General features: G+C 42.2%; 1 protein-coding gene across 10 annotated transcripts in view; it reads left to right on the top strand.

Moving 5' to 3' along the window:
• CD86 (CD86 molecule) overlaps positions 1-17,185 on the top strand; it is a 66,173-nt gene that overhangs the window by 8,649 nt on the left and 40,339 nt on the right. For 6 of the 10 annotated variants that reach the window (XM_061167031.1, XM_061167037.1, XM_061167034.1 and 3 more), the window contains exon 1: positions 12,359-12,530. The exons of the other annotated variants lie outside the window; for them this stretch is intronic. In XM_061167031.1, the coding sequence (XP_061023014.1) occupies positions 12,514-12,530 (17 nt within the window). In that variant the 5' untranslated portion in view covers positions 12,359-12,513. Of the gene's footprint in view, positions 1-12,358; positions 12,531-17,185 lie in introns of those variants that run through there. 10 annotated transcript variants of the gene reach the window in all.

The following is a 17,185-nucleotide window of genomic DNA, read 5'->3' as shown; positions in this document are numbered from 1 at the left end:
TAGTGGTATAAATATCAAATATGATGACATTTTTATAAGAGTGACATGTGGGAGGGAACCCCAGGAGCACAAAAGTGGCTGTTTTCCCTTTGTCTATAGGTCTGTGTCTTGGATAAATGCTTGAGTTTTAAGTCAGTCGGGCTGGTGTCAAATAATAAGTTAATAAGTAATTTTGTACTTATTAGCGGTGTCACCTTGGGGAAGCCATCCAGCTTTCTGAACTTTAGCACCTTCATCTGTAAAATAAGGTAAAATTGGTACTTACCAATGCTATGAGGGTTATAAGCATTTATAAAGGATGTAAGTCTTGCGAAAATGAAATACTTGAGGCTTCACATTCTTTAAAATTTATTATTTCTGATATTTGAAATGAAGTCTTCAATTTCTTTGGCTCTACCTTTTCAGATTGAATTCTAGCAAATGAATTCTTACTTATGAATCAGAAGTTGCTATAATAGACCTCCTAATTACAGATGAGACAAGGCCCGGCTCAATGCAAGTGAATAAAGTGAAAGCCAAACCAAAAAAAAAGCCACTTAAAATATATAAATGTAAGTTAGGCTTAATAAGTGTTCATAGTTGTAAGAAAATAAAGTTAAAAAAAGAAAAACAAGCTGAAACCCAGTTAGCAGAATTTTCACACATTCAGGCAGAATTATCCCTTTACACACTACTGAGGTATCAATCTGAGGGGCTCATTCAGTGGTGGGGGGCTTTAGGAAAAACATTTGCTTAGATTAAAGGAACTTTGGGCAGGTTACTTACTTCTCTAAGTCTCAGTTAATTCATCAGTTAGAAGGTTTAACAGTTTCCGTTTTTCAGAGGAAAAGGATTAAGTGAGCTAATGCAGGAATATGAAATGTGGCTCAGAACAGTGGCAGTGATAGCTGTGAAGGGTAGGGACAGGGCTAGGAATGTACGTAAGGTGTCGTCCCTGGATCCTTACGACAACCATGTGAACTGAGTATTATTTTCCCCATTGAAAACAAAATGAGGAAATTGAGGTTTAGAGAGGTTTAGTAAGTCACTCAACATCACAAAATTAGTAAGGGGCAGAGTAGAGAGACTTACTCAAAAAGTGCCAAACCACACCAAAAAAGTACGCTGACACCTGACATTCTAACGATGGCCACATAGCATTATCAGCTAGAAATTACAAAAGATTCAATTCTATATCTCACCAACATCTTGAGGTCCCCAGCTGTGTGTCCCTGGGTGAGGGGCCTAACTTTTCTGAAACGGTTTCCTCTTCAGTAAACTTTGTGGGTTTGCTGTGCAGATTAAATGAGGTGACAGATTGGAAGTACTAAGCAGAGCACCTAGCTCATAAGCAGTCAGCTGACAGATGCTAGCTCTAAGGACATTTATGGGATCTGCTCCTCTGCTAAGCAGTGGGAATGCAAAGGGGATGAAACATGTCCGCTGCACTTGCGGAACGCAGGACAGGAGAGCCACAGGAGCAGTGAGACCGAAGCACAGTGAGGAAATTGTTATCATGGAAGAATACATAATGTGATTTTGGAGCAAGGACGATAGAGATATTGTGAAAAGAGGAGGGAAGGATGGCCAAAAAAACAAAAAAGTCAAAAAAAACAAAAAAGTCTTCAACTGTGAACCATGGAATGATTAAATCTTAAAGGAAAAGAAGTATTTTCCAAACAGAGAAAGCAGGAAAGGCATTCTAGACAGAAGGAACAGTTTGTGCAAAGGTAAAGAAGGCAAAAGAGTCATGAAAGGGTTTGCGAGGGTCCAAAACTAGAGAACAGTTCATGTGACTAGAAGGTGAGTTATATGAGCTGGTCAATAAAAGCAGAAGAGAACACTTGGATCCAGGCTGTGAAGGGCCTCATCGGTCTTGCTAAGTAAGAAGTGTGATAACTATCCATGAGGAACAGGGAGTAAGTCTTTAAAGCAAGGACATTTCATAATCAGATTGTTCTTGATGAAAGATAATGGTAGGGTAAAGCAGAGGACCCCAACCTCTGGGATCTAATAATGGCTGATGATCTGAGGCAGAACTGATGTAATAATAATAGAAATAAAGCACACAATAAATGTAATGTGCTTGAATCATCCTGAAACCATCCCCCAACTCTGGTCCGTGGAAAAATTGTCTTCCACAAAATCAGTCCCTGGTGCCAAAAAGGTTGGGGACCACTGGGGTAAAGCATAGTGAGAAGGAATCAGCTTGGAGGCTGTTGCAATAGCCCTGACGAGTGGTGACCAAGATCCTAACATGGGCCGCCAATGAATTGGAAGTGGGTGGTGAGGAAGGGGAAGTGAGGGGGTCACTTAAACTTACGTGTGAAATCCAAGTTATGAAAATGGCTTGGTCCTGTCTTACCACAGTCATCCCAAAGGACCAAAACAAAAACACAGAAAACCTCTTTTAAAAATAATCTCTTTTGTTTGTATGCAAATAGGCCATGCACAGTGAAAATGCAACTCAAGTGTGATGACAAATACAATATTTTGTCTTCACTCCATGAGACATGAAGATGGAACTGGTTTACATGTGCTGTCCTTCTTAAAAATTCCAACTCCTCACATTAAAACTGTAGCTAACCAGTGCAAGTCTTATTTGAAATTGTTTTTAGTCTTAAACCAGACGTGTGGGAATCTATTTAGGGCACTTTTCAAAAAAAGCTTTACTCACATTGCTGAAGAGTAAGAAGAGCAGCATTATGTTTTAATGGAAAATTTCTTTTAGGTAGCAACACATCTGTGTGGTGGTGGACCTTTAGAATTTTCCAGATAAAGGTGTGTGAAGGGAACTGCAAAAATTACACTTCTATGGTTCTGCACCACCAACTTGAAAATTGCAAATCCAAGTTGACAAATGCATATTTTAAAGGTTCGCAGAAGTCTTCTGTGCTTTGCTTTTGGTTACAGAGATGACACAGGGAAGTGAGCCTTTGGGTAATGCAGTGCCCCCTCCTTCAACCCTGTTGTGAAATGGAAGCTTTAAAAAATCCAGTGGTTTTTTTTTTTTTTTTTTAAACAAGCTTAGTCATATTAGCTGTGCTCTGTATGCGCCAGTCTACTTTATTTCACTTTGTAGTGCACATTTTATTTATACTCATATATAAATATTTTGCATAAAAAGGTGCTTTCACAGATCTTTGTGCTTCCCTAAAGTTGAAATCTGCTCCCATTTGTTAAAATGTGTTAGTTTTGTTATGTTTATATTCTCTCCTGTGCACACATAGGAAAAAATATATGGAAGTAACTCTTCTAGCAACTTTTACATTTTAGAATATTACCTCATTTTATTTCTTCTAACTGAGGTTATAAAGGAAATGACAAATGTCAAATGCTTTGTCATTTCACAAACTGTTGAGAAAGAAACAACAGTTTCTCAGAATGTGTAAGCACCTATTCTTAAGCAAGGGGCCACTTTAAATTCAGAGATCACAATCTTCCGAATTGAGGTTCGATATTCCCAGGTAATGCTAAGATTGGAACGATATCAGTTTGGAATCAGATATTCATTTCATTAGATTCTGAAAAGTGCAATCACCAATATTGGCAGTTTATTGTATCAATCTTTTAACTTGCCACTGTATAGATTTTATTCTTTTTGGAAAGATTTTATGTAGTTTTGTTATTAGTTATCTAATAGGCCATCTTTTGTGTGAACTATCAGAGGAAGCCCTGAGATTATAAGATTGTGTTGTAATAAACCTGAATAGCTAGAGTATAGAATTACTAAATTAGTTAAGGATCACTGAGTCTACCCCTCCTTCAAATGAGCTTTCTCATTTGGGGCCACCCATGACTAATAGTCATGCAGACTCTGTAACTACTTAAAATATGAAATATCTCTCAGATAGTCTATCCTTGAGATGGAGGGCCTGGGGAAAATTTTCCTAATTGTGGCCTACCTGATCTAGTTAGAATCTATCTCATGATGGTATCTGATCATTAGGGCATCATATGTAACTGAAGTTGTTTATATTGAAAATCAGCTGCTGGCAAGTACCCTAACAATATTGGGGCTTCCCAGGTGGCGCTAGTGGTAAAGAAATTGCCTGCCAATGCAGGAGATGTAAGAGACGTGGGTTCAATACCTCAGTAGGGAAGATCCCTGGAGAAGGGCAGTACAACCCACCCCAGTATTCCTGCCTGGAGAATCCCATGGACAGAGGAGCCTGGAGGGATACAATCCATAGTGTCACAAGGAGTTGGACAAGACTGAAGCAACTTAGCACGCACGTGCCTTGACATTATTAGACTGTGCCGGTCTCCTACAGGATATGGGAGGGCAGGGACCCTTGGCTTTTGCTCACCTTGGATCCCAGGGCTAGCCCAAGGCCTGCACTCAATCAAGGCTGGTTAAGCATTTGTTGATAAATGAAGGCAAATTAAAAAGTAGGAATTCTAAATCCCTCTGTGGGTTTTTAAGAATTATTGGAAAATGGGAAATGTTAACTGAGATACAAAGATGGGTGGGAACACAGGTGAAACATAAAATATGCATATTTGGCTGCCACTAGAGTCTATAGTCACTGCCAGTTCCCATGGATGCTCTGGCAGCAGCCCTGATGCTCTGCCCAGTCCTTCCAGGAGGTCTGTGTACACACGGCAGGCAGGCAGGTGGGGAGGGGTGCTCTGGGTGTTATCTTGCTGCTTCTAATCCTGGTCTCTGTTCACCAAGTGAGTTATGAATTCCTCAGTTCCCTTAAACTGCAGTTATTCTGTGACTTCACCTTATTTCTGACCTGCAGTCCAGTTCCCAGCTAGTCGCTAGGACCTGTCTCCCAGTGAAGGGCCTTGTTCCACAGAGACAAATATCTCCACTCCCCACACTGCAGACATCACACTTCTCAGAAACTCTGATTTCTGGGTGTGTTGAGGCCTACCCCCACCCCATTCTGCCCTGTCTCCACCAGACCACAGATTGCTCTCAGATCCTGAGTATGGAATGGCTGGTTCCTCACATGCTGGGGTTGTTGTACCCAACTCCATCTTCCTCCCCTTCCTCACTCACTCCAGACCAACAAAGGAACAGCTCATCCGAAGCTCACCCCCATCTCTGGTACAACAGAACTTCTTTCTCTAAAATGGATGTATCCTGACACCCTTTTGACAGTTTTTTTTTTTCCTTAACCTGCTTTTCAGTACGTGCTAATGTAATCTTCAATACAAAGAAACGTATTTTGCTGCTGACGTTCGGGTATGTTTTGTTAAGCAACCAGGTGATTTTGAGAGAAAGCGCCCACAAGAATCTTTTGCATTCACTTGATAGAATCTTGCAAATAACCACTGGTGCCTTTCTGACTTCTTAGAGGATATCTAGGCAAAAGCGTATCATGCGTCCTAGTTTTGGTGTTCAGAAGTTGATCGAACACAAGTTAAGAAACAATACACATGGCCTCTTTCTTAGCATGCATGAATGATAGGTGTGAATTTGCATCATGAGAAAGTGAATAAAGGAGGGGCATCTAGAGAGAGACCAAACAAGCCAGCCTAAGATGGAAGGGGAGCCGTGTTAGAGGCTATAAGGGTGAGGGTCTCACCTACCTTGTCAACCCACTTGCAGGATATAAATACTGAGGCTGCAGAAATTTGGTTCAGAGAAAAATATTCAATAATGCTTAACTATATAAAATTTATTTCAAGTATAAGTCAAGATTGTATTCCCCCAAAGAAAAAAGAAACTTATTTTATTTCTAAGAATGTTCCTCCAGAAACATGGAACTGAAAGCTATTTTTATTGATCTGGCCCTTAGAAAACAATGGGGGCTTTTCCTTTAATTTACCTAAGGAACTGACATAAAAATCTACAGCTTCACACCAGAAAGATTAAAAAAATGTCAAAATAGAAGGCAGAAATACAAAACTGGAGATTTTCCACTGCAGCATTTTATGTGTGGCATCTGATTACAAGTGTGCAACATGGAGAAGTGAACCTTTGGACTGTGAAATTGATGCTAATTTCTTACCCACTAGTCTAGAAGCCCTCTAAAATGTCACAACATTCATTTGGTTGCTTTACCAGGAATCAGTGTATGTGGTTAATATGTCTGTGTGTTTAATTAATAGATTTTATTTTTAAAATAGTTTTAGATTTACAGAAAAATTGAGCAGATAATACAGAGAATTCCCATAAGACCCCTGTTTTGTAGACCGTTTCCCCTATTATTATCATCTTGCAATAGTGTGGTATATCTGTTACAATTAATGAACCAATACTGATATATTATTATTAACTAAAGTCCACACTTTAAGTCTCCCCCTTTGTGTTCTATGAATTTTGACGAATTTCTATAGAGGTTTCCCTGGTGGCTCAGATGGTAAAGAATATTCCTTCAATGCAGGAGAGTTGGGTTCAATGCCAAGGTCAGGAAGATCCCTGGAGAAGAGAATGGCTACCCATTCCAGTATTCTTACCTGGGAAATCCCATGGACAGAGGAGCCTGGCAGACAGCATCATGTCCACAAAGAGTTGAACATAACTGAGCAACTAATACTTTCTATCATTATTCTTTCCTGCACTTTGTCTCCCTCTTTGTGTTCTATGAGTTTTGAAAAATTTATAATAACCCATATTTACCAGTATAATATCACACAGAGCAGTTTCTCTGCCCTCAAAATCCCCCGTACTCCACCTGTGCACCCCTCCTCATGGACACTGGCAACCACTGATCTTCATACTGTCTGTCATGCTTTTGTGTTTTTTACGTCATCTAGTCAGAATCATACAGTGTAGAGTCTCTTCAAACTACCTTCTTTCATCAAAAAATATGCATTTAAAGTTCTTTCATGTCTTTTTCTGGCTTGATAGCTTATTTTTTTTTTTTTGATAGCTTATGTTTTAATCACTGAATAATATCTCATTGTATGGATGTATCACAGTTTGCTTATCCATACACTTATTAAAGGGTATTTTAGTTGCTTCTGGTTTTGGGTAATAATGAGTAAAGCTGCTGTAAATATTTGTGTGTTGGTTTTTGTGTGGACCTAAGTTTTCAGTTCATCAGGTAAATATCTAGGAGCATGACTGCTGGGTCATATGGTAGGCTTATGTTAAGTTTTATAAGAAACTGTTCCAAAGCACCTTTCATTCCTAACAGCCCTGAATGAGAATTCCTGTTGCCCCACATTCTCATCAGCACTGGGCACTGTCAGTTTGGTGAATTTTAACCATTCTAACAGGTATGTAGTTAGTAGCTCATTGTTGTTTTAATCAGCAATTCCTTAATGACATGTGAAACTGAGCATCCTTTCATATGCTTATTTGCCATCAGTATATCCTTAATGACTTTTGTATGATCTGATCTTTGGCCATTTTTAAATTGAGTTGATTTCTTATATTTGAGTTTTAAGAGTTCTTGGTACACTTTAGATACCAGTCCTTTATCAGATTTGTGTTTTACAAATGTTTTCTCCCAGTATGTGACTTGTCTTTTCTTTCTCTTGTGGTCAGGGTTAAGAAAGGAGGGTTCTAAAAAGACAATTTTACAACAGCAGTAAGAGGTAAATTTCATAGCAGATGTTTCATGCTCTCTCTCTCAGGCAGTGTTAGGGAACCTGTCTGTGAATCCAGCAGAATCTTTTTAAAACTAGAGTGAGATGTTGGGATGGCTAACTCTCCTGCATCATTAGAGGTTGTGCAGCAAGGCTGGCCATAAGAATAGGGCCCAGCCCTGGGCTGCAGCAGTTCTAAATAAAGGACAATTCAGAAACTGTGTTTACAGTTCAATCCTGGGCCCCCATGCATGGATTACATTACACGCAGGGTGTGAAGTTCTGTCCATGAGTCCAAGTGTGTAAGACATCATCACTTTTCTTATTTTTTAATCCCACCTGTGAGCCCCCATTCTGACAGTTAGACAAGTTAGTCAGTCAGTTCAGTCACTCATTTGTGTCCGACTCTTTGTGACACTATGGACTGTAGCACACCAGGCTTCCCTGTCCATCACCAACTCCCAGAGCTTACTCAAACTCATATCCATCGAGTCAGTGGCCAAAGTATTGGAGTTTCAGCGTTAGCATCAGTCCTTCCAAAAAATATTCAGGACTAATTTCCTTCCAAACTGATCATACAGGGGTGCCCTCCCCTGCTTGTGGCCCAGTCAGAATTCAGAAGCTTACCTGGTGCCTAAAAAGTGGTGGAAGTCCTGGTCTATACTGGTTGCTATCAGCCCCCCTACTCTCCAGCCCACAGTGGGGCTGTGAAATCTGGCAGCTCTCTGCCCCCATGCCACAGTGGGGACTGAGGTCATTCACTGAGGGTGGGTCTCCTGCATGAACCATCTCCCCTGAGGTTGTTGTGCCCTTGGGAGCAGTGTATGGGTTGCTTGGATCCCACTATGCACAGGGCTCACACACCTCTGCCCTTCTCTCTCTTCCTTCTGCATCTCAAAAGCCACTCTCTGTCTTGTCTCTCACCTTCTGGGGCACCTACATTGTCTTTTCCAGGGGCTTTCACAAAAGTCCAAAAGTGCCTTTGACTTTAGGTCTCTTCTGCTTTCTCCTCTGTAAAAAATCTCTGTATCAAGGAAGCCCAGAAAACAAACACTAATTAACATTTCAATGAATTAAGCCTCTACAATTATGTGTGGAAACTATTTGGCTAGTATCAGAACCACCACCACCACCACCACCTGGAATGCTTCTAGAGTGCCTCCTGACCCCTGGCCACAGAAAGCCAAATATATAAAACAATGAATACAACTGGAACTGGAAAATTCAGCTAAGTGTTCGGATGTTTCCAAATGCCACAGGTTTCTGGCTTTGCCTCCCAGAGTAGACCCTGACTACATGGTCCCAGAGGAACATCTCTTGAGCAAAGCTGGCCAAGGACATGGGGAAGGGGTCTGTTTCCTCCACTCAGCCACTATCTATAAGCCACTCCCCTCCTGCTGCTTTCCCGGTAGCCATGGCCTCCTCAGACCTAAGGACATCTGGGAGGAAGGCAGTAGAGGAAGCAGCCCCACACAGAAGGCAGATTTCTGAGGTTACCAGCAACTTCCTCCTCATTAACACAAGGAACTGATCTTCATTTTGCTTGACCTCTTCTCAGCATTTGAAACTGCTGGCCACCATCACTGTTGAACCCTCTGTATCCTTGACTCTGATGAGCCTTGGTGAGGCCGCCTTATAAGATTTTTGAGTGGCACGGGCTTGGAAGGAATGGCTAATTTACAATGGATGAAATATGTGGGATTCAAAGTAATGTTGATTGGCTGAACACTGGCCTGAAATACTGATACACAAACAAGATGGGGCCAGAGGGTGGTGATCTGACTTGACGTGTGAAACAAAAAGTCATGGTCGGCCAACCTCACAGTGGAAATGTATATAGGCTAATTTGATTTCAGACCCATTTACAAAAGTGATCTTGTCACTGCCTGTTTCATTCTGTGAGCAAAAAGATAGCTGACAAACTCAGGGAGACGGGTGCCAGTGTGAGAGCCACTGAGTTGATTAGGGTGCACATGTATGCGTGTGCTAAGTTGCTTCAGCTCTGTCTGACTTTTTATGATCCTATGGACTGTAGCCCACCAGGCTCCTCTGTCCACGGGATTCTTCAGGCAAGAATACTGGAGTGGGTTGCCGTGCCCTCCTCTTGGGGATCTTCCCGACCCAGGGATCCAACCTGCATCTCTCATGTCTCCTGCATTGGCAGGCAGGTTCTTTACCACTAGCCCTACCTAGGAAGCCCCAGTTGATTATGGTTCTGGAGAAAAAATCATACGAGGAACAGCTGATTATATTTAGTTTCAAGAAGAAACTATTAAGGAAATTTATAATATTTGCTTTGGATTTGGAGACTTTTATATCTGGATATAGATACATATATTCTGGTAGTTTTAGAAAACATGACAGGAACAAGTAGATTGTATTTCTGGGAGTGAGGAGTGAAAGGTGGATGACAGGATTATTATAAAGAAGGCTTTTCTCTTAGAGCTGTCTCATCAGAGAGTGAGTTTTCCAACATTAGTGAAAAAGCAAAGACTGCACCTCCATCTATCAGAGATGATATCAAGGGGATTCCTTGCTTGAGTAAGAGACTGGAATGACTTCTGAGGTCCCTTAAACAACTCTGCATCTCTAAGTCATGGAGTAGGAGAATTCCATGACACTGTATTATCCTTTATTTCTGCTGCCTGCCTCATCTCCCTGCACTTCTATGTTACAGCTTTAGAGGAGGCTGCTCTAAGCAAGAACTAAAGTAAGCAGATGAAAGAAGGGACATGGAAAACAGAAAATGAAAAAAAAAAAAAACACTTTTTTTTTTTTTTAAGGAAACTACTACATGTCACAATCTGTGCTAGGTACTATGTGTACAATTATGTCATCCTATCTGACCCTCATGATGAGATTAGAAGATATTTAGCATTATTTCTGTGAGGAAACTAAGACTCACAGAAGTTAAGTCACTTCCCTAAGAACACACAGCTATTAACTATAGGAGATGGCATTTGAACACACATATCTTTGATTCTGAAGTATAGTGTGGCTTGTTATTTTTACTCATCCTTTATTTATGGCAAATGATATTGCTTTTTAAAATTTTTAATATTGACATAAGGATTCCTTTTGAAGCAAATTTACTTAAAGTAAGTTAAGAGAAAAACATTGTACAAAAGATAGTACAGATTTTGCACAGATATGAAGTAAGACTAGTAGCCAGAATGACTGAAGTTTGGGAAGTATTATTCCAAATGTTTTGATAGTAGGACTTTCCAATTTAGTCAGTCTTATATTTTGATTGCTGAGTACAAGGAAGAGAAGAAAATTTGAAAACTACATGGAATATGAATTAATTTGCTGTGCTCTGATAGGTGGGGTAATTTCATGTGTTACAATAAGGAAACCAAATAGACCCTTTCAAATTAAAAACCATACAATTGTAAAATCCAGAGGAAAACCCCAGGTGAGGCCTATTCGAATAAAGGATGAAGTTTCCAAAGTACGTACATAAAGTGGCTGAGGGGAAGAAACGTGAGTGAGGGCCCAGGACCCACACAGGTTTTGAGAGGCCACAGTGGAAGGTGAAGGGGTTTACAAACCTGTTTGGGGGAAGAATGATCATCTTTCCAGTGACGGAAGGAAGATCTTTGTGGAAAGGTCAAAGTGAGGATTGGAAAGTCCAAAAAGAAGATGGGAAAGCAGTGATGAAGACTAAATAGCAGCAGAGCATGCTATGTGCCAGGTTATTTACATGCAAGAGCTCGTTTGGTTTTCACAACCACATAGCAAGGAAGCTATTACTAGTCACAATTCATAGATGAGAAGACTGAGCTGGGAGATATTCTGTAATTTGTGCAGGGTCCAACGGATCAAGCCAAGATTTGACCTTGGACTGACCACCAGTTCAAAAACCGGTGCTACTTCCCCTGGACCTCCTCCACCCAGACAATATCGAGCAGTTTTCATTTTGTCACTTTCAGTGTCTCCAGCCTCACGGGGCACCACCAGTCTCTAAGAGAAGGGGGAGGCCTGCTCAGAGGCAGGCTGTCTCTCCTCTGGACTCTAATGCTGCAGACAAAGAGGCACATAATTGCCCCCAAACTGAGCAGAAGGTACTGTAAGGCCTGATAAGGTCAGAAAAAAGAAGCCATGTGCTGGGCAGGATTATATATGTGAAGCCTGTTTCTGCCTAAGCACAGGGTTTGGAAAGATCCACATGGAATTCACATACCTTTCATACTTCTTCTTGTGACTCTTCCCCAGACTCAATAGTACCATCCACTAGGACTTCCCTGGTGGTCCAGTGGTTAAGACTCTGTGCTCCCGATGCAGGGGGCATGGGTTCGATCCCTGATTGGGGAACTAAGATCCCACCTGCCACCTGGTGTGGCCAAAACAAAGAGTACCATCCACCTCCAGGAATAGTGGGCCAAGATAATAGAGACATTCTAGGCGAGGACAACTAGGATTAGATTAGGATAATCTGAAATAGGGGCTATGTGGGTTTATTGACTGCTAGCAGGATTCGTGGAGTGGTACTCAATGAGTGATTTGGAGCAAGGTGACAGGTGAAGAGCCAGGTCTCTCTGCTGTCTCTGATTGAGGGCTGTCTCCTGCAGCCCTGCTCAGCCAGACACAGTGTCTGGCATGTGGCTACCCAGTAAAACATTTGCTGAACTGAGCTGATTCTTTTTACCTACGGACCTCTGTGATCTGTCAGGGAAGGTGTCTTTGCCATGTTTGTGGCTGGGCTGTCTTCAGGGGGTTTCCTCAGGGCTTTACAGTCACTAGCTCTCAGGAGTGTGTTTGTAGTCATTCTCATCAGTGGAAATGCCCACCTGCCAGCAGAAGTTATCTGGAACCAGAGAGAACACTGCCCCTGTCTGTGGTGTTATTTCTCTCTAGTCAGTTCCCCTTTCTGCATTTGAGATCTAGCCTCAGCCCTGACATTATTTCTCTCTCTCTACGAGGAGTGTTAGGAGGTATGGGGAGCTCACAAAGGCTCCTCTTCATTTATTCTTGATCCCTTGCTTCTGTGTTCCTTGGGAATGCCACTGGGCTTATGCCTCTGGTCTCTTGGAGCTGCAGTGGATGGGCACTTGTGACAGGTATGTTCTCATGAGGCTCGTATGCCTTGGGGAGTGTGGTGTGGGGTCAGGCTGCATCTGGGGCAGATGTTCAAAGTTGGGGCTGACAGCCAGCAAGGGAGTGGGTAAGAAGGGGTGAGCGGCATGTGATTAAACCCTTTGACTCTCAGGCTCGGTTCCTGGACTGTGTGCATTGGAGGTGGGACGTGACAAAAATGTGTCTCTTCAAGTCAGATCCCTTTGTCTGCTTTGATGAGCTGAGAGACATAAGAGGCAGGAAATAGAAGGCACCACTTAACAAATAACTGGAAGCCACTCCTGGCCTTGCAGTGGTGGGGGGTGGGGGGGGCTCCAAGCAGCTATGCTCCAGGAGAAGCTAGCCAAGCGTGCTGGCCCTGCCCGAACCCCTTGTGCCAGTGGAAAGCCCAGATGATGGGGCCCAAACTTACACACTCTGAAACAGCCTCTGCCTTCTTGTTTGGTCTTTCCCTTTGCCCATTTCTGCCCACTTGCCAGAAACCATTGCCTATTTCTTCTTTCAGTCCAAGTGCCCCATCCCAATATCAGCCCCTCCTGGCACCGGAGACCAATAGCTTATTTGGAAAGAAATAGTCCTGGGTCAAAAAGAGCCCAGGCAGTGGTTTATCGTGTTCTGTATACCATGAACTTATTTGCATTTGCAAATAGCCTTAAAATAGTGCCTCCACTAATAGTTATTGAAGGTTCTGGAGAGACAGGTGAAAATAATTTTTGACCAAGGGAACTTCCCACTCCTCAAATTGTAAGAACTGAGGAGTCGACCTGTTCCTCCCAACCTCAGTCTTGGGACTCAGGCTCTGGATTAAAATGTCTATTTAATTATGTGCACAAGTTCAGAGTGTGATATTCTGTTTACTGTTACAGATATTACTATTTACATGAGCTATTCTGTGTATAATGAAAGCATTTATAAATCTCTGCTCATTCATGTACCCTAAATATATTTTTTGAATGCTTACTATATCCCAGGTCCTGGGTTTCTAACAAGGAGAATAAAAGACATGGCCCCTGTTCTCTTGAAGCTTCTAGCCTAACAGGAAAACACTAATTAAATAGTCACACTAAAAATGACTGTGTAGCAACAATGCTCTGAAGAGAACAAATGGTTTTGTGATTGTGCTCACTGTTCAAGAACTATGTCTTTGAGCTTGATATTTTACTACAGTATTCCCAGATAACACATGTCCCCTCATAATGGAGGTGAGGATTAGATTTAATGGAATTGAGGCTAGAGTGGGGAGGGGAGAGAACATGAAAGGTGAAAAAACAGGCTAAGCTAGACTTCTTAGGAGAAATTCAAGGTTCAAATACCATGTTTCAAAAATCAGAGAAAGGTAGGAATTGAGTTTAGGGGTCTATGGGCCAGAAGATGGAAGCTGTAAGGACATAGAACTAGAACAAATATGTCTGAAACAAATGAGGAGGCGGTAGGGAAGTTTCTGGAGTCATTCAGAGTCCAGGCAAATATGGATAATTCACCTTTCATGGTCAGGCAAGAAGGAAGGATAGGGCCCTAGGCTGAGCACCTAACCCTTTATTAGACCCTTGTCCTCATCTCTAATCAATGCAGAGACTTTCTGAGCTACCCATCATAGTTTACTTAGGCTGGGTTTGGGAGAAAGATGCCATTTTGAATATACGTAGACAAAGAAAACTGTACCGGGCACTTTCCATCTCCCAGTCAAGATGGGAGAGGTCCCATTCCCTGTTCTTCTCCTTCCTTTCATGAATATGATTTCTTTCCAAGTTCCATTTCCTAGAGAAATTAAACTTAACTCTTAATAGCTAAAAACAAAAGACATTTCTCCTTTCCAGCTAGCATTTGCATTTTAATAGGGGCTTTCAAAAATGCCTTTACCCAAGGAATGAGTAATTTGGGAATTCCAAGCACCAGGGTAGGGCTAGCGCGTGGAATGGGGAGAAGGGGATGTCCCTCAGATTGTGCCCTTGAAACACTGGTTTTCTCTTTTTGACCATGACTCTGGTTCTGAGAGAGCAGGAAGGGGCTTCCTTAGGGGGCCAGAATTGGCATGGCTGCCTTTTGGTAAGTTCTGTGGGTCTTATTCATGGCAGGCAGAGCCCTTGACTGGATGTGCACAGAGAGAGGAACTTACAAAATTTTGCATGGTGCTTACCCATAAGAACTTTTTGGCAAAAGGGGGAAAATGGTTTCCAAAACCATTGATAAATCAAAAAAGCACTATTTCTTGACTCAGAAAGGTCCGATTCTAGATATGACTAGAAAAACTGGGTATCTGTCTTATACACAGACTTGCTGTTGGGGGATGGGAAAGGTTAATCACTATTGCCATCTTACGCTCCTTCTTCTGGGCAACTGAGGAGAATGGACTCTTACTTTTAATGCTTTAGTTATGTACAATATTGGGAAATGAAGAAAAGCATCCCCCTGCTCCTTATGAACCTACTTAGACATTTCTTCTTTGTACCTATGCCTCTTTGATCCTACTCCCCTTGTACCTGTATGGAAACACTGTGCTCCCAAATGGGTGAGGAAGATGACAGTTAATGAATGAAAGCAGTGTTGGGTAAGAAAATTCTCCACTAATGAGGACCCAAAGGGATTTACTCCAAGAAGAGACTGGAAACCAAGTCAGACATATGATCCAGCCTCAGCAAGGAGATGCGGCTGGTTAGGAAACTCAAGGAAAGCAGAGCTGAGGATGGGTGATGTGTATCAGTACCAGTCATCTCCCATGTCCACTGGACACTAGGAATTGTTCACATTTTCATCAAGGCATCACTCAGGCCCATCTCTTTCCTGTCATGCCTGCTTCCCCTAAGTGGGTTCAGCCTCTTCATCTCAAGGCCATAAGCTTTTAATATTGGCTTTCTTGATCACCCTCATACCAGTCCTCACTGCCTCCTTCAGGCCACTGACAGGCTTATTTTCTTTAAACTTTCATTGTATAACTTTTTTGCTCCCACACTATTAATCCCAAACTCCCAATTTTCTATCAAAACAAATATAAATTCCTTATCTGACTTTCTAGGCCATGTTCAGCTATCCTGTTCTTATACATGTGTGTGTACCTCAAGAATATGGCTGAAATATGTATCCAGTTGAACTCAATCAAACATTTGAAAGTAGTTCATCAGGAGGCAGTAGTTCCCTGAGCCACATTAACTGAATGCCTAGGATAGTACTACTGCGGGAATCTATCTGAAGGGCTGTCCAGGAAAGAATTGTTGGAAGCCTACAGAGCCTTTCAAGGACAGAGGCAGATGGCCACCACATCAAGTTCTGGACAATCAATAATTGCTAATATGAAAGGAAGACAGAAATTCTCTGAGAAAGATTCTCTTATGCAATGGCCTAGGCTGACAGCTCTCTGGAGTGAAAGGATCAGACTGAGCGGGCTGGGAGCACGGGGTAGAAGCCTCATCTGCTTCAACTGAACTTGACTTTTTCCAGCAAGCAATAATATTCCTAGCTCACTCTGTTCCTGTCACCAGGGTACAGTTCTGAGACCAAAACTGACCTACTTTTAAGTCCCAGGTTAGATATCACCATCTTTACCCTGCCCTTCTGGACCATAGGATTACTTGCTGTTCTCTCTCTCCTTTGAAACCTTGGACCACTTGTCAACTCAGAAGGTCCTCCACAGACCTGGGATCCTTTAAACATACCACTGTGTGTGTGTGTGTGTGTGTGTGTGTGTGTGTGTGTGTGTGTGTGTGTGAAGTCGCTTCAGTCATGTCTGACTCTCTGCAATCCTATGGACTGTGGTCTGCCAGGTTCCTCTGTCCATGACATTCTCGAGGCAAGAATACTGGAGTGGGTTACCGTGCCAGGGAGATCTTCCCAATGCAGGGATCGAACCTGAGTCTCTTATGTCTCCTGCATTGGCAAGTGGATTCTTTATCACAAGTGCCACCTGGGAAGACCACCACACTATGTGTGCTGTGCTAAATCACTTCAGTTGTGTCTGACTCTTTGTGACTATATACTATGCTAAAAGTTGGAGGAATGAAATTGGATGGGGGTAGAGAAAAGTGGTGTGTCCAGTTTTCTCCCTGGAAATGTGGGTGTGTCCAGGTTTTCTCCCTTATTATTCCTCCTTTCTGGGAATGTAATGAGAAGCTTCAAGGAAAACTTCAAAGTTATGCAGTTCAACCACCCACTCAATTAAAGAATCTCTTTTAAAATATCTCCTCTGCATTATTACTCTACTTTTGCCTGAGCAGTTCTGGTGATGAGGAGCTCATTATCTCATAAGAAAGTCCAGTCCTTGGTGGTAGCACTCTATTCAAAGTTCTTGATCACCTGAAGCTGAGATCTGGCTCCCTGTGTCTTTCAGTATTGGAACTACTGTCCCTTTAACAACAGTGCAAGTGTCTTCCTGTGGGAGGGCCCTTAAATATTTGCAGACAGCTTTGGGCACTTGCAGGTTTCTCTGCTTAAAGTTAGTTACCCCCAGGCCTTTCGATTGTTCCTCATTTGACAGACTTTCATTATTCCCTGGTGAATCCCTTGATAAACTCTAATTTGCCACGGTCATTCAAGTATAACAGACCTCACTGAATGTGATACCACAAATGATGTGGTCTGATTAGCACAGAGCACAGTGACCACATTCTAAGAGCGAATTAACTTTTGGTTAGCCTTGCCACGCTAA

Source organism: Dama dama, chromosome 19, assembly GCF_033118175.1.
Source record: "Dama dama isolate Ldn47 chromosome 19, ASM3311817v1, whole genome shotgun sequence".
NCBI lineage: Eukaryota > Metazoa > Chordata > Mammalia > Artiodactyla > Cervidae > Dama > Dama dama.
The sequence above is the reverse complement of the archived record's forward strand: the minus strand, read 5'-3'. Positions and strand labels throughout refer to the sequence as shown.